The sequence below is a fragment of the Thermobia domestica genome, chromosome 10, assembly GCF_964235325.1.
Source record: "Thermobia domestica chromosome 10, izTheDome1.hap1.1, whole genome shotgun sequence".
NCBI classification, from domain to species: Eukaryota; Metazoa; Arthropoda; class Insecta; order Zygentoma; family Lepismatidae; genus Thermobia; species Thermobia domestica.
Genome location: NC_137463.1, coordinates 103,225,420 through 103,251,209, shown reverse-complemented (window position 1 = coordinate 103,251,209; position 25,790 = coordinate 103,225,420). Strand labels below are relative to the sequence as shown.

The window sequence follows — 25,790 nt, the reverse complement described above, 5'->3', positions numbered from 1 at the left end:
CATAAAAAAAGATTCCTGCACAATATGGTGTAAATGAACTAACCATAGGAGACATATTGAAATAGGAATAAAAATCAGTTCTGATCTAAGCAATTTCCGGAAGTTTCAGTGTACAAGTTTATGTGGTTAAAAGTAATGGTGGAAATAGTATAATGCAATGTTACGAATTAGTCGCAATGATAAGTTGTTTTTAAAAATAAATACAGAATATTTTTACTTCAGGGTTCTTACAAAGTAACTTTTATACTTTTCCCTGATTTTCAGGTGCCAGACCAACCATTTTCCCTACTCCGTGGCATAGTGGAATAAATATCTACTAATGAAGAATGCTTGTAAGAACGAAATAAAGGCTTGGTTAATAACAGTAGATACGCACACACTAAACTAACCGAAGAATTCCTACCTGAGCTACTGAATAAATTTCATAAGACATCTTCAAGTTAATACACATAAATCGATTTTTTATTTTATTTATTTATTTACGTAAATAAATTGGCCATCCTTGTCCCCAATGAGCAACCGTAACATTCAGATATATAAAAAATGTTTTAAGATACTGCTTCAGTCAATTTCAAAGGAAATGAGACGGCTCCTAAAAATGTAGTAAACAGAATCAATTACTTTAATGAAATATTTCAATTTCCTCCAAATTCCACAAAAAATGACATAATAAAGACTTGAAGAAGGGGGTATTACAACTGCCCAAGCTAATTCTCCAACTTACATTTTTTTTTGTTCAATTTGTTTAAAATTACTGTGTTTACTCGCGTAATAGTCGCACTTTAGGTTTGAAGTAAAAATATTCGCCAAAAATTTTCCCCGCAAAAAAGTCGCAGTCTACGGGATTTTTGTCTTTGTGAACAAGACTTCCTTCTAAATTGTTTATCTTGCGCGAATCCGAGCAAAAGAACTTTTCGTGTTTACTGATGCGTAATATCGTGACCCACCTGTCAACAGAGATCAAGTAACCTACTTCCACCCTCCATTTTATGTTGACACAATGCTGTATGTATCACAATTTAAAACTGTTTTGATCATAGTGATAATGGAATGGCAGCTTTCCTCGTGTAAAATACTCGCAGTTGGATTTTCACACTACAAAAATGGTACAAAAAGTGCGACTATTACGCGAGTAAACACGATATTATGTTAAATGACGAAAATTATACTGCACAAAATATTAAATTTAAAAAACGACGACCAATGATATTAAATACCAGTAATAACTAAATAGCGCTACATGAAAGCTAGTAACGGAAATAACCTTGCATATCTACGTATTGTTTTAAATTTATTGCAACGATTTTCTTACACATTTGTTAAATATATACACAAAAAGTAACATTGTATAAAACATTAAAATCTAAGAGAAACGTTAAATAATATTACTAAATAACACAATTAATTGGACTGAAACCTTGGGCTCCCAAGTTTGACTTATGGGCTATCTTAACAAATAAACAAAACGGAAAACAAAAATAATTTAATAAGCAAAATCCTTAATTTCCCATATTTCCAGGTTAAGTATAATTTTTCCTGACACTTACATGACTTTTTCATATTATTTCGTTTTCCTTGACTTTTCCTGGATTTCTCTGATTTTCAGATTTGTACGTGTCCTGTTATTTATACTATTCTGTACTTGTACAAAATCTGTAAACTTAAAAATTTTGTTTTTTTTTCTGTATAGTCTGAGATAGCTTCTGTACCATACAACTCGAATTGCAGACTTCCTATATGGTCTTTTCTTTTAGTTCATTTGGAAAATAAGTATATAAATAAAGAAAGAAAAAATGGCACTAATAATATTTTGAATGACCTTTAAAAATTTATTGTGTTTACTACGTGTACCACTATGTGAAAAAAAATCCCGTATCCTGCAAGTGACATTTTAACAAAAATACTTCCGTTTTCTTTATATATTCGGAAGTATTTTTGTTAAAATGTCATTTGCAGGATACGCGATTTTCAATATTTGTTTTCATTAGTAGTATAAAATAAATTAGAAGCAAACGATTTAATCACATGTGGGTTAACGTTTTTCCAATGTCAATATTATTACAAAGGAATTTAAAGGGGCGTACTCCTGAACGGTGAGGGGATTCGGGGATGAAATTTTATTCAGTCTTTTACTATCACGGAATTATATAACCCATTCGGGACGTACCCTCACGATTGTGAGGGTTGTACGGGTACCAACTTCAATCACTAATAATTATATATTTTATTTCATCGGCCGGGGATGGCTCGCTACAATTTTGCGGATTACATGAGCCGTATAGATGCGTCAATCCCGTACGAGCGTGAGTATTCTTTTGTTTGCCGTTGAAGTTTGGTATGGATTTATAAATGTAAAAATTTTCCCGTCCCGAAAGGGATAAATATTAGCTACAGCATTCTAATATTTGTAACTAAATACTTGTATATATATATAAGCAAATAGGGAAAATTTTCAATCTAAATACACGAACAGCAAACTTCTTGAACAGTTTTCCTACAAAAGCCAGCAGATGAGACCTAACAGCAACCGGAGAGCCAACGATCGAAGTTTCGAATCCACGACAGAGAGATTTTTTAAAAGTAAAATTATGAAATAAGAAAAAAATATATAATGGTTGATAGACAAGCCAAAAACAAAAAACCTCGAAACAGTGGAATTTCATATTGGACGTCAATATTTTCACTTGGCTGACAGCACGGGATAACTTACTACAGCGTGGTGACGATAAATATCATCGTTGCTGGGGTCCCCATTAAATTTCTTACATCAAATCAACCAAACAAGACATAGATCGAAACATTATCACAGCAAAAAACGCGAATATTAAATCCTTATTAACTCTTGTTTCAGTGCACCAGAACTGCTTAGTCTGTTCCAGTGTTATTTATTTTTTTTTTTTACATGATCGTATAATTTTAATCACTAACCATAAACTTACCTCCAGACTTGAGTCCCACTGTATATCTGCAGGTTCTAGTCCTTGTATATGGAACCCTAAACCTCGTCGACCACGTTGCTTTGATACGGCTACAGGTGCCACTCGTCCATGCTGGAATTTTCCCAAGCCTTTTCCCTTTTGGTAGCCCATTGATGCCTACAAGAATAGGAGATTTTTTGTAAGGGTATGTTACATATTTATTTTGGTATACTAGTAGAAATAAACCTTTGTAATAATAATAATAATAATAATAATAATAATAATAATAATAATAATAATAATAATAATAATGTTACTTTCCTTCCTTTCAATACAAAAATGCAATGACTAAGTATAAAGAAATAATAAAAGCGACAGTTGTACCACGAAATACTTTTTCAATTAAAAACGTCATATATGTATTTCTACACAACAAATATAAAGGATGTTCTTTATAGCCATTTTTTCTCTCCCAAAAATTATTAATTGAAGGTCAGAATCCTCCCGCAGATATATCTAGTAACATCTCATGACGACATCACAGCGTAATTGTTACCCTAAAGTAAGCAGTTAAGTGAGACATGATTGCGTGTGGTTCTGAAATTGGCGATGAAAAAGAATAGAATTTCTGTTACATTTTGTTCCAAACTTGGAAAAATACCTAAAGAGACGTACGAAACATTGCAAATAGCATTCGGTGATGCGTCAATGAGTCGCAAAACCACCTTTCAGTGGTTTGCCCGCTTCCAAGATAGAAGAATATACATGGAGGAAGATCTCATCCCGGTCGTGTGTCCGTGAGTTTGAATGAGAAGTGAAAATTGCACAGGTCAGTGGTCTCGTACGATTCGATCGTGAACTGATTGTTCATCGAACTGCAGGAAAGATCATGTTCGTCGGCCCATGTCAGCAAATCTTACACGAAGACTTGCGGATGAGACGCGAATCGTTGAAATTCGTGCCGAGGATTCTCGTAAAGGACCACAAAAGCACTCGTGTCTCTATTACCTGGGATGTGGTGGAAACAGCTGCGAACCATCCGACATTTCTCGCCAGTATCATCACAGAGGATGAATCATAGATGTACGGGTACGACTTTGAAACAAGGTAATATCTATCATCCCAATGAAAGTCGCTTTGATCCTCGAGACCCAAAAGGCCAAACAAGTCCGACCCCGGACGAAAGTGTTACTGATTACGTTTTTTAACATGTTCAGGATAGCGGCTAATCAATTTGTTACATGTGGTCAATCACTAAGTTCTACACAACTGTTACACACTTCTATTCCGTTGTAAACGGCCGGAAAAGTAGGCTCTGAACACTCGCGTTTGCGTCAGGACAATGCTTTGTCACATTTACCTAGTTATATCATAAATACTGTCACAAAGTTTGGAGTGGTGCTGTTCTGTGTATAAAGAGGAAGGTGCATGTAGTGTGTGTTTGACTGTTCATGACATACGTTGATATTGTACTGAGTTCTCAAGGAGTGGGGCGATTACGAAAATCGTGTAGCAGTAATTGCACTACACAAGGTCGGGAAGACAGCAGGTGAGACTTTCAACCTCTTGAAAACCCTACAATCCAGCAAGAGATACGTGTATCGCGGCATACAGCGATACACCGAGACTGGAACGGCAGCTGACCGCGCAAGAAGTGGTAGACCACAAACGGTATGAACCCCGCAGGTCCAGAAAGCAGTCGCTGCAAGAATTCAAAGAAATCCTGTTCGAACACAAAGTGTGATGGCTGCTGAGATGAATATAAGCAGAAATTCCATGTGTTGTGTGCTCAGGAGTGCCTACATTTACGGGCGTATAAGAGGCGGACTGGTCATTTTCTGACCCACACATTAATGTCGCAGAGGGTCCTTAAATCAAAGAGACTTGCGGCGTTATGCCAACAATCTGCGCAGAAAAATTCTGTTCACTGACGAAAACGTGTTCACAATTGAGCAGGCCTACAACGCCCAAAATGACCGTGTGTATGCCACGTCATCTACTGCAGCTGTTCAGGTAGCTCCACGGGTTCAGAGGGCACATCAGCTTGCCTCAGTGGAGTGAGTTACTCAGGCACAACCCAACTGCATTTTTGCGAATAAGGTGTTAAAACATTTGCCAAGGTGTACCAGGACACAGTGCTAACACCTATAGTGAAACCACTGTCTGCTACCATGTTCCCTGGAGAAAGATGGACCTTCCAGCAGGATTCCGCTCCAGGCCACAAAGCGAAAACCCAGGAGTGGTTGGCACGGAACGTCCTCGACTTCATTTCTACCGCTGATTGGCCTTCTAGCAGCCCGGACCTTCACACTTTGGGCAATCCTTTAGGCAAAGGTCTGCCATAAACGGCATCCATCTGTCGACAGTCTGAAACAATCCTTGACCTGAGCAGTTAACAATTTTCCCATGGACGTGGTGCATAATGCCATTGACCAGTGGCCGGACAGACTTCGTGCCTGCATCAAGGCCAAGGGGGGACATTTCGAAAAATGATTGGTGTGTCCGGTGTACAACATATCAATGTAAAACATGACCAAAATAAATTGCCGTGGTGGTATATGTTATTCGCATTCAAACTTGTGACAGTATTTATGATATAACTAGGTAAGGAATTGTGTCCGACTTCTTGGTCAAACACAATATCCCTGTTGTACGCCATCTCCTTATTTGTCACATCTAGCTCCGTATAACATTTTCGTGTTTCCTACATTGAAATCCACATTAAAAAAGAAACGACTTGACAATCGAAGACATTCACCATAACACGACGAGGAACTCGTCGCACTCCACAACAAGAATTCCAGGACTGTTTTCAGTGATGGCGACAACATTGGAATCGGTGTGAAGGTAAGTAGGAAAGAACGCCGAAAGGGACACGAACAAGTAAGTGGTAAGTCTCCCAATGATTATTTACAGCATCAGTCTTGGAGTTAAATGAACAGCCCTTGTATATAAAGTATACATTTATTTAAAATAGCTTAGAACTCGCGATTTAGCTTTTTTCCTAAATCCACTAAGTCGCATCATACATTATCCGAATAACAAAAATTCAAAGTATATACGAAAGTCAAATCATTCAAGTTATTCAATACAGTTATTCAAATTTTAGCAGCAATGCTATAAATAATATATGTTTATCTTTGTTCCTTTTTTTGATACTTCCTCGAATCTTCTCATAAGCTAAGTTAGTATCTATTTTCAATACATGTTATTCACAAATTATTACATTACCACACAGATCAGAGCGGCATCTGTCTTCTATTACCACGCTAGACATTTAATTTTCTTCTAAAGATTTTTTTCCTAATCTTTCTTCGCTACTCAGTACATGAAAAAATATACCTTCCGTAAAATCATGAAGACGATAAAATCCAAGACAAACGAACCAACGGAACAGGTAAACGAGGCTATTTTATGACAAACTAGTTGAAATGTCCCTTCTTCGCACGGGAAAAATAGGTTTATGGAAAATATTTGTATATACTATACATGCGTATTCCTCCCTAGAATACATATATAAATCAAAGTACAATGATAAAGAACCTAGAGCAACTCAAAGTAACTGTGTTAAAAAATTAAATTTTAAAACATTCTGAATACAAAGTGGGAAATTAAGATATAAAGGGGACTGACAAAAATATGGAAACACCTGGGATAAAAAGGTAGCTATTTCAAACACGATTTGCGTCTGAATGGTAGGTGTCCCTGTGATCACCGGTACATCGTGGGTACACAACCTGACCAATTGAGCAGATGGTCCAATTACAGATCAGCGACCGGTCCGTGCAGGTTATCGTGAATCATGTCTGAGCTAACAGTTTCAAAGAGGGCAAATTGTGGGTGCGCGTACGGTGGGAACTTCTGTGACGAAAGTAACGGAAATGTTTGGTGTATAAAGAGGCAACGTTTCGAAGATCATGGCTGCCTACGAATGTTTTGGAAAAACCGCATCAGCGAAGCACCAGTGTAGACGCAAGTGTGTGCTGCGTGACAGAGACAGCCGCACATTGGGTACGATTGTGACCAAGCAGAAGATCACCAAGGCACCAAAAGTCACAGCTTAGCTGAATACAATGCTTACAAACCTTATTAGCGTCAAAAGTCACAAGAGAACTCCAAAAGCAGAGTATTTATGGCAGATCTGCAATTCCCAAACTACTCTTGACTGTTGACCATGCTGCTATACGAAGACAGTGGTGCAACGCCCATAAAAATTGGACAATAGAGCAATGGAAGACTATCATCTGGTTGGATGAGTCTTCCTTTACATTGTTTCCAACTGCTGGAAGAGTTTACGTGTGAAGAATGCCAGCATAAGCGTACGATACAGACTGTCTGTTACCAAGGGTGAAGCATGGCGGTGATTCAGTGATGATTTGGGCAGCTATATCCTGGTATTCTGCCGGACTCATCATCAGTCTATATGGGATGTCACTGCTAAGGACTAGGTAACCATTTTAAATGACTACCTGCATCGCATGGTGCAAACTCTGTTCCCTAATGGTAATGCCGTGTTTCAAGATGACAAGAGTCCCTGTTCATCGTTCAGAACTGGTTTGATGAGCTCGAAGATGTAAGTGTCACGTCATGGCCTCCACAATCGTCAAATCTCAATATTAATGAGATTTTGTGATCAGTTTTGTGGAGACCAAGGTGAAAGCTCGCTACCCATCACCGTCGTCTCTACAAGTTGCAGCTGCTTTAGCGGAAGAATGGTCCAACATCCCTTTGACAACCATACGCGACCCGTATTTCTCCATTCCCCGTCGACTGCAGGCCGTTCTGCATGCCAAACAAGATCCTTCTCGTTATTAATAAAGGTAATGTGCAATTTTTCAAGTGTTTTCATATTTTGTTCATCCCCTGTTGAAATTTCCCCTGCCCCATTACAGCGGAATTTTCGAGAACGCTGGGACACGTGTCTGCTTATTTTTAACGAGAAGCTTGAAGGCTTGATATTCTGTTTTTGGCATAAATTTCGAGCCCCTCTCTAACCCTTTACGATGCGCATTTAAATCAAAACGAGTATTAAAGACCAATTTCGAAGTAGATAGTAACTATATGCCGAAATTCACTTCCAACAGTTCAGTTATTTTCCCGCCATGTGATTACAAACAAGATCATTCTTCTTTTTATCTATTATACAGATATCAGCCATCCTTTCGCTTGTAGAAATTCTTAATGAGTCTGAGTTACTCATAAAAGATCAACATACAGTTCTCAATAAGAGAGACGGAATTATGACAGACTCCAGCATTACAGGATCAATTCAGACTCATTAGCACTGCGTACAGAACAGTGGTCAAGAGAAATGGGTTCTTTCCTTTTCTATTGAAACGAAGTAGAAACTTCGTTCATATTATATTAACGTGAACTTCTGCTACATTCAATGAATGAGTACAATTTTACCTTTGTGAATATATTTTCATAATTTCCTCCATTCGGAAGATACAATTGGTGGCAGTAACACTGCAATGCCAAAACGTGCTCTAGTGTAAAACTTCTGCTTGTGTTACATTAGTGCTAAGCAACGTTGCTTCAATGACTAGTTATAGCTGAAGTAGGTTATGATTAATATTAATCAATAATGCAATGTATTTATTGTTCATAGTTGCAAAATAGCAGTTCAGTCAATTATCACAGTGAAGATATACTTTTTAGGGACGACTTTAATATATAAAGAAAAAAAATGGATCTGTATTTAGTTTATCGGTCTGTCTGTTTCAAAAATGAAATGAGCGAACGAGGAACAAACTCGAGATTCAAAAGTACCAGTTCCAGTTTATCTAGTTGTTTTTAGTATCATGCCTTTCTATCAGTTTATACATATCATACCTTGTTTCCTCAAAACGAAAAGAAACATAGATAAACGGAATTCTAATTTATATGGCTGTTCTTCCTGCCCTATTGTATTGAATGTTGAATGGCATTCTTTCTAGAAAAGGGAAGTTCGTTTTGAAAAAGAACTTTTCGAAGACTGTTAGATAAAAGAAAAACACCCAGCGGTGTAGCCAGAAAGTTTTTCTAGGGAAGGCCCAACTACTTTTTCATGAGGGCTTTCACACATCTTTCTGAACAGGAAAGCATTAATAGCTCACTATACATACAAGTTTAATAAACCATAACGGATGACCTCCAATTTTAGGGGGGGGGAGTCCCCCCGGCTGCACCCCTGAAAATAACTATATGGTTTACTAAAACATCATCTTGTGCATTAAGTACCCTTTCATCACGTGCTTATATAAATTCAAGGCATACACAGTGCGATTTAATATTTAACATACATCTAGTGTTATTCTGAGGGAATGACTTCGCTGAATTTTATCAAGCTTTCAAATTCAGATTGTAACTGCATTAGCTATACTGACTGAAACATACTACCGAACAAAACAGCTGGATTCAATAATAATAATAATAATAATAATAATAATAATAATAATAATAATAATAATAATAATAATAATAATAATAATAATAATAAATGTATAATTAGATACGATAATACATTCAACCTATATCCAAAAAGAATAAACAGAATGCAATATATATGCAAATAATCTTACCATCATCTTTTGAATCTTGCTGTCAGACGCAATAGATGAGGTCTCAGCCTTAGGTTTGATATACTTTTGCATAGCCGAAGGAATATTGTCGTCGGACTCTGAAGAAACTGCATTTTGATATCTACCCTTGGACTCTTCTTCAAAAGAGCTCTCGGAGAGTGACCTCTTATGGCTCCATTCGCCATCCGATTCAGAAAAGCGGTTACCACAAAACACTTTTGGTTTAGGTTCTTCGTCGATGGAACTGCTATCGGAGCGAGTACGTTTGTGGTAGAAAGTTGGAAAAGCCTGCTTTTCTGATTCATGAACTGAATCATCCTCCTCACTACTTGCTGCCAATAAAGAAATGTGTATTTATTAATATAGTATAGGAAAGCAAGAAAATACACTGCACTGAACTACTACACTGTACTAATGAAAACACTCTGATGAAATCTCTTTTTCAACTAACGAAGTTAATGATTTGACACAGCAAAGAAATACTTTACACACTAAAAACAAAACGCAACAAATAACGTACGTACGTACGTACGTACGCGCACACACACACACACACACACACACACACACACACACACACACACACACACACACACACACACTCACATATATATATATATATATATATATATATATATATATATATATATATATATAGGGTGTTTCAAAACACTGACAACGTTTGGGAGGTGATTCCTGACACCAAGATACGGCAAAAAGTATAGACCAACCTAGGTGCACAAATACTTCCTTTCGAAGTTATAGTGTGCCGAAAACATTAAAAAACACCTTTAAAGGTCCATAGCTCCAGAACTATGGGACATACCGTAGTCGGATCAACACTTCACTTAGAAACTAGTATGTGCCTTTTCCAAATATCAAGGGCTACCAGAAGGCCACTCAGCACTGGAGATGAAATCTGATACATTGGCCTCCAACCACTGTTGTGTCATCCTTGCCTTATGAGCTGGCGCAGAATCCTGCTGGAAGATCCAGTGATCATTGTTAAACATGGTGTCACTGAAGTCCTTCACAATAGGCTCCAGAACAGTTTCCAAATATACCCTGGCACTTGTTTTTACACCTTGCTCACAAAAGTGAAGTCTGGTGTGGCCTTCATAGCTCACCCCCCACCAAACCATGACTGAGGAGGGGCGATGACCTCTCTGAACCTTAGGAACTCTCCCACGAGCTTCTCGAGAGCTTGCTGCATATATCCTATTATTTTGGCGGTTAAAGCTCTCTTCAATGGTAAAGATTTTCTCGTCGGCAAAGAGGATTTGCCGATGTCCATTGTTGGCGTACCGCTGTAGGAGCTGTCTTGCTTCAGTTTCCTCTGCTGCTTCAGCTGTGGTGTCAAGAAATGCTCCGTGCTCCGCCGATAAGCTCTGACCTTCAGGTCTTCAGAAAGTAACCTGGATATTGATCTTGGGGCCATGTTGAGCTCCCGTGCCATGATCTTCTGCTTCCGGAGTGGATTTCGCCGCACACGAGCAGCCACTGCTTTAACAGCTGCCACTGTTCTCACACTGCGAGGACGACCATCCCTTCGCCGGCCACGTACACTGCTGGTCTCGTAAACCGCTGGATTGTGCGGAAAACAAATCTTTTGCTGATTTTCAGAAGTTTCAGCAGTTTGAAAATCTCACTTGGTGAATTTCCACCCTTATGCAAGGCAAACACTGCAACTCTATTTTTGTACTCACTCCATTCCATGCTTAAGCGAAGAAGATCCACCCGTTCTCTTTCCCTGTTCGACACACACTGGCCAGGGCTGACCTTGAGCTAAATTGTACCTTGCCACCTGCACAACAGGTTCTATAGTCAAAGCCAAAAGTTTGTGACAATATTTATGGCTAGACTAGGTATAAAAAATGTTGCGTGAGTACCTTAGGATACTGAAACATGTATTTTTGGATAGGGCAATATTAGTTCCTAAGTGAAGTCTTGACCCGACTACGGTAGGTCTCATAGTTGTGGAATTATATATCTTTAAAGTTCATTTTTTTTCCCAAGTTTTCGGCAGCCTGTAACTCCGAAACGAAGCATTTGTGCACAGAGATTGGTCTATACTTTTTATCTATATATACAGTTTGTAAAAAAAATAACTGCATCACTTAGATTTATAGCAATAAATTTTCTTATTTGGGTCATATAAATTGTATGATACAGCATAACATATTTAAAATTTAACCAGCATGTTACTGGATGTTTATTGTAACTCTAAATTAGTTCAAACACATTTTGTCTACAATTATTCACAAACTTATGTAAAATGAAGTACTCCTAGAACACACACAACTATATTACAAAAATATTTTGCAACAAACTAATTGAAAAAATTATCTTATAAGGTAACATTTAGCACGAAAAAATATTTTTTTTCTTGATTTCCAAGCGACTGAATAACAAAATATCATCCTTCTTAATACTGTCCTTCATTTAGTATTTTGTATGGCCTCCTTTAGCCTTCCTGACAGCTTAAATTATTCTGGGCATACTGTGAACAAGATTACGGCATGTTAACATGTCTAAATCATGGTACCAAGTATGTACAATTGCTGCCATTTGCTGGTTCCTGTTTCCAAACACCTTTTCCGCAGTTTCTTGTTCATAATATGCCACAGGTTTTCGATAGGATTTAAATCTAGTGAATTAGGAGGCCACCATATTCTCTCTATATCCATATCCTTAAACCAATTATTGACTGAACGAGATCGATGACATGAGGCATTGTCATCCTGAAAGTAGAATTTGTTCAGATTTACACCTGTAAAATGAGTCCTAGTTGTTGGAATTAATTTATGATCAAGAATTTGTATGTACTTTTCTCTGTTAACTGAATCATTACAAATTTCAATTTTTCCAATTCCTCTCGATATTAAGCAACCCCACAACATAACACTTGCCGAGAACTTCTGTGTCTCAGATATACAATTATCATTTAATTTCTCTCCCCTACGCATCCAAAGCTTCACTCCGGCAACGTTTCCAACGATATTAAACTTCTTTTCGTCCGAAAAAATCACACGATCCCAGTCTTCCTCTGTCCATTCCCCGTACCTCTGAACAAAAATTTTCCTTGCATCCTTATGTCTCTTCGTCAGTTGCGGTTTTCTTCGCGGCTTTTTCTTGTCAAATCCAAAAGATTTTAGTCTAGACACTACTGTTGAATGGCTCACTCTAATACCTAACTCCATTTCCATTTGTGCAGCCAGTTGACGTGAACTCATGCTTCTTTTCTGCAACACTAGTGACTTCAATTTTCGATCAACCCTCGCAGATGTTTTCTTCTTCCTTCCACAGCTGTTTCTAAGCAATCAGTGTCCAATTTCTAGTTGTTTCTTAATGATTCTTGACACTGTAGACTGATGAACGTTAACTTTTCTACCAATTTCTCTTGGACTTACTCCTTCCTTGTGTAGGGCCAATATTTGTCCTTGCTTGCGAGGTGATGTGTCTTTCAAGCTCATGATTCGTCAAATCAATAACAATCTATTCGCATTAAATACACTGCTTATATATTTATAAACTTCAGAACATTATAAAAGCAAACACTGCAACACCAATCAGGCAAACAATCATGCGATAAGAACAATGTGCATTACTTTATCAATCTCCACCCGAGCTGCATATGCAGTTTTTTAACGACACTAGCCAACAACAGACCCACCTGGTAACAAAAAGGGGAAACAAATAACAACAAAACAAAAGACTGTGTAAGAGAACCACACAAAATTTGTTTTTATGAAAATCTATGAATGCATATCACTACTAAAAGTAACTACTGTCATTCTTTAGATGTAGTGCCATACTTTTAGCAAGTGATGCAGTTATTTTTTTGCAAACTGTATATATATATACACACAAGTATTTATCTATCTATCTATCTATCTATATATATATATATATATACTCCTTTTAAATTTCTGTAACATTTACGGTTTCCCCTCAGTTGGGCGAACTCTTTCTAAAGAGTTATATTGGTAGTGTGCAGAGAAAAGAGGAATCAGAGCTTACCTTTTTTTTAAAAAAACAAAAAAGTGTTACATGATCTTAAAGAGTATTTAGTATTTGTTTTAAATTTTTGTCTACTCGATATTACCAAGTCAAATATTTCGAGAATCACGATTGTTTTGAAGACAACTGAAATCGAAACCAGAAATATACAATGACGTCTCACAATTTTCAGTTATCAACCAAGAAATTATTTTTGACTTTTATTTAGTTATCATCTCACACAGATTCATAATGATTCCATTAATATAGGCAAATCATCATTTGTTTGTTTATGGAAGTTTAGCGTTCCTTTTCAGTACCGAGATTATACGAGACGTAAATCTATATTTTAATGTGAAATCTGAACCATCGTAATGTGTTTAAATTTTAATACTCTTCCACCGGGAATCAAACTTAAGATCACGTCATCAAAAGCGCACGCGCTCATCACCAACCAGCGGGGAAGGCGAATATAGGTAAATCGTTATTTAAGTGTCAAGAGCACCCTCTTGGCTATAAGGTTAGAGCACGCGTCTACGCCGGAAAGAAACGGGTGTAATTCCAGCGGCAGCTGAAGGATTCAGATCCCACTTTAAGTTGTGGATCTACGCCTCATGTAGCCTCGGTGCTGAAAGCAATGCTAAAGACTTCAATTCAACTAGCCAAATCTTTTAAAAGTTACATTACACACAAAGAAATGATTGGGGCCAAGGGGAAGAGAAGATAGGATGAGGGCCAATACCACAACAAGTATACCTAAATAAATATTAAGTAGGGATAAAAGAAATTGTTCGGGATCCTACGACTGCCGAATACGCTGGATTTATCAAAATGCTTATGACAGAGTCAACACAAAATTGTCACAATAAACATTTTACTTTTGCTTAAAAATCAAATGAATCATTGCAATTTGATAAATCTTTTATACGCTAGAAATCCCAGTAAATCGCGGGCCAACATATAAAAAGAAAATCATCATTACAACATCATCCAAAGAATTGTTATTAAACTACAAACATGTTTCTTCAAATATACGACTTAAGAACATTGACTAGACAGCAATGAGTGATCTTTAAATTGTGTAGATTTAATATATACTTTTATTTGAAAGAGTAACTCCTATTCTCTTCAGTCTTTACACACTTCCATCTTAGCCACACTGCATAATTTTTCTAAATAATTAATACACCTAGCTGGATTATACAATAATTCTCCAAATACATTACGTGCAACACGTAGTATGCCTCCCATACAGGCAAGTCACATGATTAAAATGCCGGAATATTATATATATATATATATAAACAGCGGAAATTTGTAAACGTATACGCCTGTTTTACTGTAGATAGAATGATGGAACGCTTTTATAAGGTGTGAAGAACTATCCATCTGAAATCCTCAATGCTGATTGGCTTCCGAGAAAAGGTGATCAATATATATATATATATATATATATATATATATAAACAGCTTGGTATTTCAAAGTTTTCAAAGTTCTTCAATCACACTGTTTCCCATTCCAGCCTTTCCTCAGTACCTCTTAAATTTCCATTATTTTACACTACATTTTAGTAGATATTTTCGGTTACTTATTCTCCTTTCAGTTGCTGTTTCTACTTTTTTTTTAAAATTTAAAAAATGTAAATATGCAACTGCTCCAAAGAAGAAAAATCAATCTTCGGTTTATCACGTTGGCGAATTAACCATTACGTTGCTTAGTTCTTCAGCAGACTTGCCACACATTTTAGCTCTTTGAAATATGAAGTAATTTTAGTTACAGTTAAAATTAGGTAATGGGAAAAGTCGGCTCTTGCTTGCATTTCTTGTTCCCTTTTTTCACTCTCCTGAAACAAACATTAACATACGAATGCCTTCTTCCGTCAGAACATTCACAATGACTAACACGAATCATGATACGTGAGTTGATATCCCTTGCAGTATTCATTTGCTTTTTTCTCTCCTGTTTAGACCCTGTCGACGAGCAGTTCTAGGCCTGGAAGATCAGTACCTCACTTTAGTGCAACCGTGTTACTGCCTAAATTTGCTATACAGTTTTATTTAGAATATAATAACCAATGATTTAATTAAACTCCTTTTCACTATTTTACTTATATTACATCTATTTTATTTAAGTACTACTGTTAATACATAAATAAAATAAAAGAACTTCCTAAGCACTAATCGAATCCACCCATCATATTTCCTTTCTGGGTTCTCTTAGTTTATTGGTCGTCAGTTTAGCTTGGTTCGGACACCAAGCCTAGTGAGTTACCTTCTAAGGGAGAATTTATCAGATAAAATACTCACAACACTCCTATAACAATTTAATGCACAGGTCTCGACGACCAACTGTTGTCATCCTTAATGCGCGTTCCTGAAATATTCATATGGTTCTTCGTATCTAGTGAAGTAATATTTACAAACGTGATGGACACACCTTTATATACTACAAACTTCCATTAAACTGACAAGAAATTTTGAATATGTATGAACTGAAAAAATATATTGGTTCTTCGTATCAAGAGAAATGGTTTCAACACAGCAACATTGCACAAATATATAATTTATAGACATATTTAATTTAAGAAGGAAATTTAAAGGTAGTAATACAAAATTCATTAACCCCATATTTACAACGGAGAAAACTACACAGAATATGTAATTCTAAAAGAAACGTGATTTCATAAGGAGCGCGCACTGAAGATGGTGAAAACTGCTTACTGAAACGTATACACAGAATTATTATGTGGGTACTTTGTGATCTTTGCTGATTATTTGATAGGCATTCTATCATGTCATTACATAACTTTAAATCCTAAATACGACACTTTTTTTTTTTATATATATATATATATATAAGAAACTCTCTACCTTTATGTTTAGGAACAATTACAGCACACGAAGACACGAGAAGATGGTTGTTCAAATTTTATTGAACACCAATACCTCCCAACCATTAAAGCGTAACATAAGAGAGAATTGCCTTGTTGTAATGCATATTGTCCGGAAAATAAATAAATAAATTAATTAATTAATTAAAATAAAACCAAGCAAATAAAAATGGAACTATACTAGTGTCACATACTTTAATATGCACCACTTAACAGAGATTTAAAAAGATCAGGTGAATGACCAACTATGCTTTTTATTACAGAAAATATATATGAATGTGGAACCTTAAATTGTAATCAAGACAATATACTTACAGAAACTAAGTCTACTGGGCGTAACTGGAAGAGTCATTGTTAATGCCTCTGTCTTGACTGTTAATACGATACGATGCCAACACAACTGCAAGATAGAACATTCAAGATAATTCATCATCTAAAGAATGATGCTATATTTCAATATTCATGCCTGAAGCTATAAAAATTAAGATCTATTCGATACGGAACGTGGATTTTTTCTTTAATGAATATATTCTTCCTCTAACTGCTTAAGGGGAACACTTTCACATTTTTATTTATTTACTTTTACTATAATTTACATTTAGTTAAAAAAATACTCCGAACCAAAACCTTATAACATCTGCTGAAATTTTTATTTACACCAAGACCACGAGTTAGATATGAAAAATACTTGTCGACGGTTATAAAAAATGCATTCGTAATAAATTTACAAATTTTTATTTCGAGCGAATTTAATTTCAGTAAACGCTTCAGTCATTTTTTAAGACCTGCAGCACAGCAGGACAAAATAATGTTGACACCTAGTAAAAAATTGTACTTACTTAATACTGTATCTTTAGCATTCAAGACACCTTGAAACCTTCAAAATTAATCCTTACAAATATAGAATAATATTATTAAAAAAAAAAAAAAAAAAAAAAAAAAAAAAAGTTATACCATCTGCTCCGAAGCAACACTTCCAGCTTCTCAGAAATACTAGAACAGAATAATGGAGGCTCTTCTTTTTGTTTTCAGTTACAGTTTTCGTCGTAAATGTAAAAAATAAATAAATCAGTACTAACAAGGGAGTATTAATGAGCTCATATCGAACTCTACCGTAAAATTTCACTCTGAGGAAGGAAATCCCACAGAAAAGCCCCACACAAAAAAGCAGCTGCATTTTCGAAGTGGAATTAACTAAAATGTCACGTATCCACGTCGACAATTGCACAATACGTTTAGTACCACCCCTTGTAAACAACTGCCTGTTAATAATAAAGAGTCAATAACAAAATGTGGGTACATACAATAAGTAAGAGGAAGTCGTACGGTAAGGTGAACCTTGACGGCAGCCATCTTGATATCCGCAATCTTGAATGCAGGTCAAGTATTGTAAATAGGAACAGGGCAATATGATACACGATTTTGGGCTAGAATTTAAGCACAAAAACAATGGTAGCAATAGTTTTAAGATACGTGCATTTGGTAAAAAGTTAAAGGCATATTTATTGTGTATGTTTCCATGTGCACAACTCCCGAATGAAGCAGCTTATATTTCAATTTCTAGAAAGAATGATGTAGACAATTTTTAGAATAGCAAAGAAGTGGGTAATTCTAAATAATATAACATTAGAATAGAAATACAATGCTCAGGACTCAAATCCCTCTGCCAACCGTCCTGACTGAAGTTTCCTTTAGTTTCTCTCAAAACACACCAGGGAAATATTGGAGTAGTACCTCAAGTTCATGAGCCAGAGAGAAAAAATAGACATTTTGTTAGTTTTTAAAACGAAGTTTTTGTATTTAAGGACTGAAATGTTGAAAATGGATTTTTTTTTTTTTCACTTCCAGTTGCCAATTCGGTTTCTTGCAAGATTTTACGATTCATGGGCTTTTGTAAGATACTATACGTCACACACTCCAACAGATACACAAGAATAATTTAGAGATTCACAGTCTGATTGCCGTTAGTGTTGAGGAGAGAAAGATTGGATCTTTAGTAATTTACTAAAGCGTTTTCGATCCGTAATTAACTGACATATGAAGAAATACATTTTATTATTTTCTGTACGAAGGGAGTTCGAAAACCAAGTTTCCCCCTCTCGTTTTTTCTCTTGGGTGGGAGCGCCTTGCCCATTCACCATACAGTCCTGATCTAAATATATTTGCTCTAAATTTAATCCTGCTTAGATAAAATGAACTAAAAAGCAGTAGCGTAAAATTAATTCTAAGAGTCAGTGATTGATATTTAGAGTGATAATGCACTTTGATAGTTACAATGTATTTACTAGTCTCTACTACATGCAAACGGATACTACCGTCACAAATTTTTGTTGTTTATAAAATTATGAATTATGCGTGCTGAACCAGGTATTACTGCGTATACCATATCATATATATATATATATATATATATATAAGCGAAACCGAAAAGATAAAACTAATTATTAACTTTTGAACTAATTGCTTTTAACTAGTAAAAAATTTCTACAAGATATTTTCAACAGTTATATGCACTGTTATGAATTAATTTTAACCTTCCAGTTCGCTTTTCGGAATTCATTGTTTTTACAAAAGGATTGTTCATCACATTAAGGAAATCTGTAACACAGTCGTCTCGTATAAAAACTTTATCATTAAAAAATGACGTATGAGAAATATGACGAAATTTTTTTTCCAATTCTGAAACTAAATCTTATTGTAAGATTATATATTTTGTAAATCCGAAGTATTACAAGCCACCCTTTTTTGGCTGACGAAAATGTATACGTAATATAGCAAACCACGTACATTAACCCTTCATAGCCCGCGTAGTCAATCGTAACATCAAGGCACGCGCACAGAGTCTCACTCCGCAATATTTATTTACCTGACTTTAATGCGTATTTTGTTTTGAAGCGATATTAAATTGTTTAATATTTTCTTTGCAATGTTTTTGACAATTTACCACGTATATTTTACAACACAAACCCCTTTAACAATTCTAAGAAAACGAAAATTTCTCTATTTGCAGAGTATGACTCCGCGGCGCGTGCTACGGCGGGTTAAACACCAGACTAATATAGCAACCATGGAAAAAATTAAACGAATGGAAAAATTGAAACGAAATCTTAAGTTTTATGTACGTCCCATGATTATGCCGGCTAGGCTACACGAGACGGTGATAATGAGAAATGAATGAAATGGTGGAATGAAGAAAGCGGGAAAACCCCTAGCAAACCCAAGCACACGGTGTTTGTTCACCACAAAGTTCACGTGGCGAGGGCTGGGATAGAATTCGGGACCACACGCACCGGAGATGAACACTCTACCACTAAGCCACCGCGGCCCCGTAGTAACCATGGAATGCCCCCCCCCCCCCCCTAGAAAATTTTCTCCGGGCGCCCATGATCCTGACTGAGGACCTTCACCATTATTTTGGCAAGGCGGGACTAAAATACAGTTTGTAAAAAAATAACTGCATCACTTGCTAAAAGTATGGCAGGACATGTAAAGAATAACAGTAGTTACTTTTAGTAGTGATATGCATTCATAGATTTTCATAAAAACAAATCACGTGTGGTTCTCTAACACAGTCTTTTGTTTTGTTGTTATTTGTTTCCCCTTTTTGTCACTAGGTGGGTCTGTTGTTGGCTAGTGTCGTTGAAAAACTGCATATGCAGCTCGAGTGGAGATTGATAAAGTAATGTACATTGTTCTTATCGCGTGATTGTTTGCCTGATTGGTGTTGCAGTGTTCCTTTTATAGTGTTCTGAAGTTTATAAATATATAAGCAGTGTATTTAATGCGAATAGATTGTTATTAATTTGACGAATCATGAGCTTGAGAGACACTTCACCGCGCAAACAAGGACAAATATTGGCCCTACACAAGGAAGGAATAAGTCAAAGAGAAATTGGTAGAAAAGTTCATCAGTCTACAGTGTCAAGAATCATTAAGAAACAGCTAGAATTTGGACACTGTTCGCTTAGAAACAGGTGTGGAAGGAAGAAGAAAACATCTGCGAGGATTGATCGAAAACTGAAGTCACTAGTGTTGCAGAAAAGAGGCATGAGTTCACGTCAACTGGCTGCACAAATGGAAATGGAGTTAGGTATTAGAGTAAGCCATTCAACAGTAGTGTCTAGACTGAAATCTTTTGGATTTGACAAGAAAAAGCCGCGAAGAAAACCGCAACTGACAAAGAAACATAAGGATGCAAGGAAACTTTTGTGCAAAGGTATGGGGAATGGACAGAGGAAGACTGGGATCGTGTGATTTTTTCGGCCGAAAAGAAGTTTAATATTATTGGAAACGACGCTGGAGTGAAGCTTTTGGATGCGTAGGGGGGAGGAATTAAATGATAATTGTATATCTGAGACACAGAAGTTCTCAGCAAGTGTTATGTTGTGGGGTTGCTTCACATCGAGAGGAGTTGGAAAAATTGAAATTTGTAATGGTTCAGTTAACAGCGAAAAGTACATACAAATTCTTGATCATAAATTAATTCCAACAGCTAGGACTTATTTCACAGGGGCAAATCTGAACAAATTCTACTTTCAGGATGACAATGCCTCATGCCATCGATCTCGTTCAGTCAATAATTGGTTTAAGGAGATGGATATAGAGAGAATCTGGTGGCCTCCTAACTCACCAGATTTAAATCCTAAAGAAAACCTGTGGCATATTATGAACAAGAAACTGCAGAAAAGGTGTTTTGAAAATAGGAACCAGCTAATGGCAGCATTTGCACATACTTGATACCATGATTTAGACATGTTAACATGCCATAATCTTGTTCACAGTATGCCCAGAAGAATTCAGGCTGTCAGGAAGGCTAAAGGAGGCCATACAAAATACTAAATGAAGGACAGTATTAGAAATGGTGTTATTGTGTTATTCAGTCTCTTAGAAATCAAGAAAAAATATTTTTCTTGCTAAATGTTACCTTTATAAGATATTTTTTTCAATTAGTTTCTTGCAAAATATTTTTGTAATATAGCTATGTGTTCTAGGGGTACTTCATTTTACAGTAATTTTGTGAATAATTGTAGACAAAATGTGTTCGAACTAATTTAGCAGTTACAATAAACATCCAGTAACATGCTGGTTAAATTTTAAATATGTTATGCTGTATCATACAATTTATATGACCCAAATAAGAAAATTTATTGTCATAAATCTAAGTGATGCAGTTTTTTTTACAAACTGTATCAGTCGAGTACGAGTAGTTCAAATCAAAGGCGTACACATGTATAAAGAAATCGACTGTGCAATTGATAATAAATTAGATCAACTTTAAGTCCAAAAGAAATTGATGAAACATAAGTGTTACTGTTAATAGGCCTACTAAACAAATTGAAAATAATTCGAAAAAAAGAATCGGTAAAAAACAGTATCCATTTGCTGATACCGATACTCCCAAAAGCGAACGATATCACCGATACTGATATATCAGTACATCCCTAAAGACATAGCTTTACTGCCAAGCTTACACACCTAAAGTTCATCTAAGAACTCAATATCACCATTTCTTACCTCTTTTCTCCTGTAAATTTTTCAAATTTTTAGTAAAAACGGAGGGGCAACACTAAAATTAACCCTCAAAATTTGAGACGGCGTTTATTACACTACATTTGTCTAGTTTTGATATAGTCAATGGTTACTATTTATATAGCACTTCTTATTCTATTGCCATAATCCGTGTTCAGGGGAGACCTTTATGCTTGTTGTGTTCGTGTTGTGAAAAGATTAAAAAAAAAAAAGAAAAAGAAAAGAAAAGAAAAAGTCACTGACCATTAGGTCCCTTTCTATGCAATAAAGTTTCCTTAACAATTTGTAAAGCCATAAGGCAACATCAGAACGCATTGACAGATGGGTTTTGCCAGCGGAAGGTTGTCTGTTCGCGTTATTTAAGTGTTGTTTTGTGGTTTCGGGGGAAAGGGACCGAGTATTTTAAGATTATGAAACTGTACATGAGGAAAATGAACGAAGTGTACGTACTTGTGTATCAATCAAAATGAATTTCTCTTATCATTTTCTTGTTTATTTTTATTTATTTATTTTTATATGCGCGTCTTATATTACTACATTTGTAAACTTCACAATACATGCTACAGCTGCGCATCGATAAAAAACTGTAGTAGAGTAAGATAGGCAAAGTACAGTAGGTGCGGGTTAGCTTAGTGAAGTTTGGGCCCATTTTGTTAAAATTAATCAAGTATAATTTCTCATATCTGCGTAAGGTTACAAACTGAGGCGGACATTATAATAATAAAGTTCAACCTTACTTTGTACTAATTAAGGTACTGGTCTACAACAGTTCACCATAAAAACGGTAAATTTCATTTACTATTAAAATCTGTACGTTGATTAATATATCACAAGAATATATGTGTGGCACTGCTATTAACTTGCGCGAAAAAAAAAAAACGACAGAAAATCCTACTTTTATTTCCCGCCTCGTATTCCTGAGAGGAAACCCAATCGTCTTACAAGAAACCTGTCACTTCTACACTTAAGAGTAAAAAGAAACGTCAATATTAGTTTCATATTAGTCTGACCACAACAAAAGCTTCACTCGAAGCACGTATATTCCGAACTAGTGGACAACCCTATCCAGAATCATTTGTTGTAAATATGGACTACTACGTAAGTTAACAAGTTCCTCTCAAACTCCTTTCTAATTTTATCAATGCCAAAGGTTTTGCCTTGTTAATCCATCTCCTGTCTATGCAAGCTATCCGTCCCACTTCGAACGGCAATAGATTGTGCATCGTTCTTCAACGAAACACATCTGTTCTATATAACAATGCACAGAGAAGTTACAGGAATAATTTATCTTACATTTACTCAATTAGTTTTATTGACGAAAAGTTTGAAAGGAATCAATAATTCACTCGGGAACATCCCGAAGTCGACATACGTTCACGTAGCCTGAAATAACCTCCAGTCACACATGACAAGAAGTGTACTAACAAAATCTCTAAACATAATAAATTAATACAATCTCTAATCTAACATACTACTCATGTACTTACTAATGTGCTAAAGGTATTTAGTATTTTCAATTCGCGATTATTTCAGTCAAGATTAACTCCACAGCCATTTTGCTCACTGTGAAAGAATTGTACACTACATTGAATATCCTTCTTCTCAAAACATTTATCAAAACAAATCTGGCCGTAGGGACTCATTCGGTAACGGTCTTTCCAAAATTTCATGATTGCAACACTTTTGCGAGGCATACAAGATAACGCAGTAACGAAACAATTCTTCAAGTAATTATAACTGTTACGACGATTATCCCAAACGAAAACGCAAAATTTCTGATGCGGTGAAGCAAACTACTATGGAATAAAGTTCAATGACGCGCGCATTCCATGTGTCTTGATATGCAACGTTTTGCGTCAACGCAACGCAAAATTTACATGGAATTGATATGTACTGTTATGAAATATTCCCCATACATCGATGCCGTAGGAATTAAATTCAGGGGTGTCAAAGAACTGCGCATCTGTACAAATTTTATGAAGAGCTACAATTCCCGTGCAATGTTACTATATAGGGATGGGCAAAAATTTTCGGATCCGAATCCCGTGTTACCTTGGTTCTTTATTTTATTTTAACCTTGCAATATTTACATGTTGCACTTTCTGTCGAAGTCTCTTTAGTAAAATGTTTCCCAGTTTGATTTCTTCCCATTTCAGAGTATAGTGAACTGTCTGAAAACTGATTAAAATGGTAACAAATTCTTCTGTTTAGCTTCTCTGCGAAACTTAATGTTAGCTTCACATTGAAAATATTTATTTTATTCTTAGAAAATAAACTTTCTTCTTTTCTCATATACAAATGAAATATCTTTTAGATAACGCCCTTCTAAGCGCAGGGATAGTAGACAAAACAAAGTCTTTATTAATAGTAGTTTCTGACTCACAAGTCCAACCACCAATAAATGTAATAATGAATAGCTTTCACTTCGAAGGTATATACAACAAAAAATATAGACTGGTTGGCGTGGAACAACAGTAGATTTTTAAACATACACACGAGAATTTCAGGAGAGCGATATGGTTGTGTTCGTTGTATGACTTTATTACCTAACTTATGGCTTGCCCTTCTGAGGTCGGGAGTTTGTTGAAGGAGTAAATATAAAAGAGATTTCTGTTGTTTTTTCTTCACCTTCCTGGCTTCTTTAATCATACATTGCAGGACGTAACCAAAACATATCCATACATCGTATCATTGAAGCGTTTTGTGTTTCGTATATTAAAGTCTTCAAAAATATTTAACATATTCGCATTTGTTCATGTGATCTCAGGTTCAATTCTCGGTGGGAACATACATGAGAAAATTGAAAGCTGAAACAATATGAAAATAGTAGATATATAAAAGTCAGGAAATTGTTATTAAAACTTTAGCTATCTATTATGGCTGTAGTTAAATTAACCCAAACGTTTCGTGAAGATATAGTACGTCGTTATTGTTTATTTACTATAAGCTACCAGATACATCCTCAGAGGCTATTTTACACTGTAGTAATCAACAGATGAAAACATTGGAAAAGGAATGAAAGGAAGGTCTCCAGAGCCTTAGATCAAGGTACTAACCTAGCGTTTCCCAGTATAACTGAGGAACAACCCTGGAAAATCCTCAGTCAGGATGGCTGGTCTCCGAATTCGAAGCCGGTATTACCCAATTGCGAAGCAAGAATCCTAACAAGTAGCCTGAGCTCGCTCCGTATTATTATTATTTAATTAAAGTAATATTTTAAAATTAGTGCAAATTAAACCGTACTTTCTTTATTGCTGATGTTATAGTTAATAAGCCTACATGAGACATCAGTCTCCCATCAAGAAAGAATACTAGAACTGGAATTCAGGAAGCGGGGGTGAAGAGATTAATAAGGATGGGGAAACTATGTACGATGCAAAAACTAAGTAATTATGACTTCGTCACAGATATATTCACTTACATACGTCAATTAATATTTCTCTGATACAGTGCACTCTTACTTTCTATAGTGGCAGGAAAATGGCCCGCTTTTGTAAACGAACACACTAAGCACGTGCGTATAGGCGCAATGTCCGTGCAAAGAAACATAGGTAAAACTAGAAAAAAAGAATAGGGAAAGCGAGGGGAAAATGATAAACCGCCCTTCAACTTAAAAAAAAAAAACTAAAAATAACTAAACTTAGAGCTACGAAAGACGCGAGACGGTTTTTATTGAAAAGATTATTTTTCCTTAGTGATTAGTTGTGCTAACTATGAACATGAATTAAAACGAAAACAAGTAGCTAGCTCTGAGTTTCGCAAACTAGTTGAAAAGAAAATATTGGATAAAATTTAATAATAAAGAAGGCATTTATGATAATTAAAACAAACTAAATTCTTGGCACGACAGTCCTTTGGTTCCTACCAGCGGGCTTACGTTGAAAGTGGGG

At 35.9% G+C, this 25,790-nt stretch overlaps 1 protein-coding gene across 1 annotated transcript in view; it reads right to left on the bottom strand.

The window, feature by feature from the left end:
- Cmtr1 (Cap methyltransferase 1) overlaps positions 1 to 23,546 on the bottom strand; it is a 97,520-nt gene extending 73,974 nt beyond the window's left edge. The window contains exons 1-4 of the mRNA XM_081728339.1: positions 23,388 to 23,546; positions 16,687 to 16,771; positions 9,482 to 9,813; positions 2,940 to 3,095 (exon numbers count right to left, since the gene is read on the bottom strand). Of these exons, the coding sequence (XP_081584465.1) occupies positions 2,940 to 3,095; positions 9,482 to 9,813; positions 16,687 to 16,723 (525 nt within the window). The 5' untranslated portion in view covers positions 16,724 to 16,771; positions 23,388 to 23,546. The remainder of the gene's footprint in view (positions 1 to 2,939; positions 3,096 to 9,481; positions 9,814 to 16,686; positions 16,772 to 23,387) is intronic.
- Between the last annotated feature and the right edge of the window lie 2,244 nt (positions 23,547 to 25,790).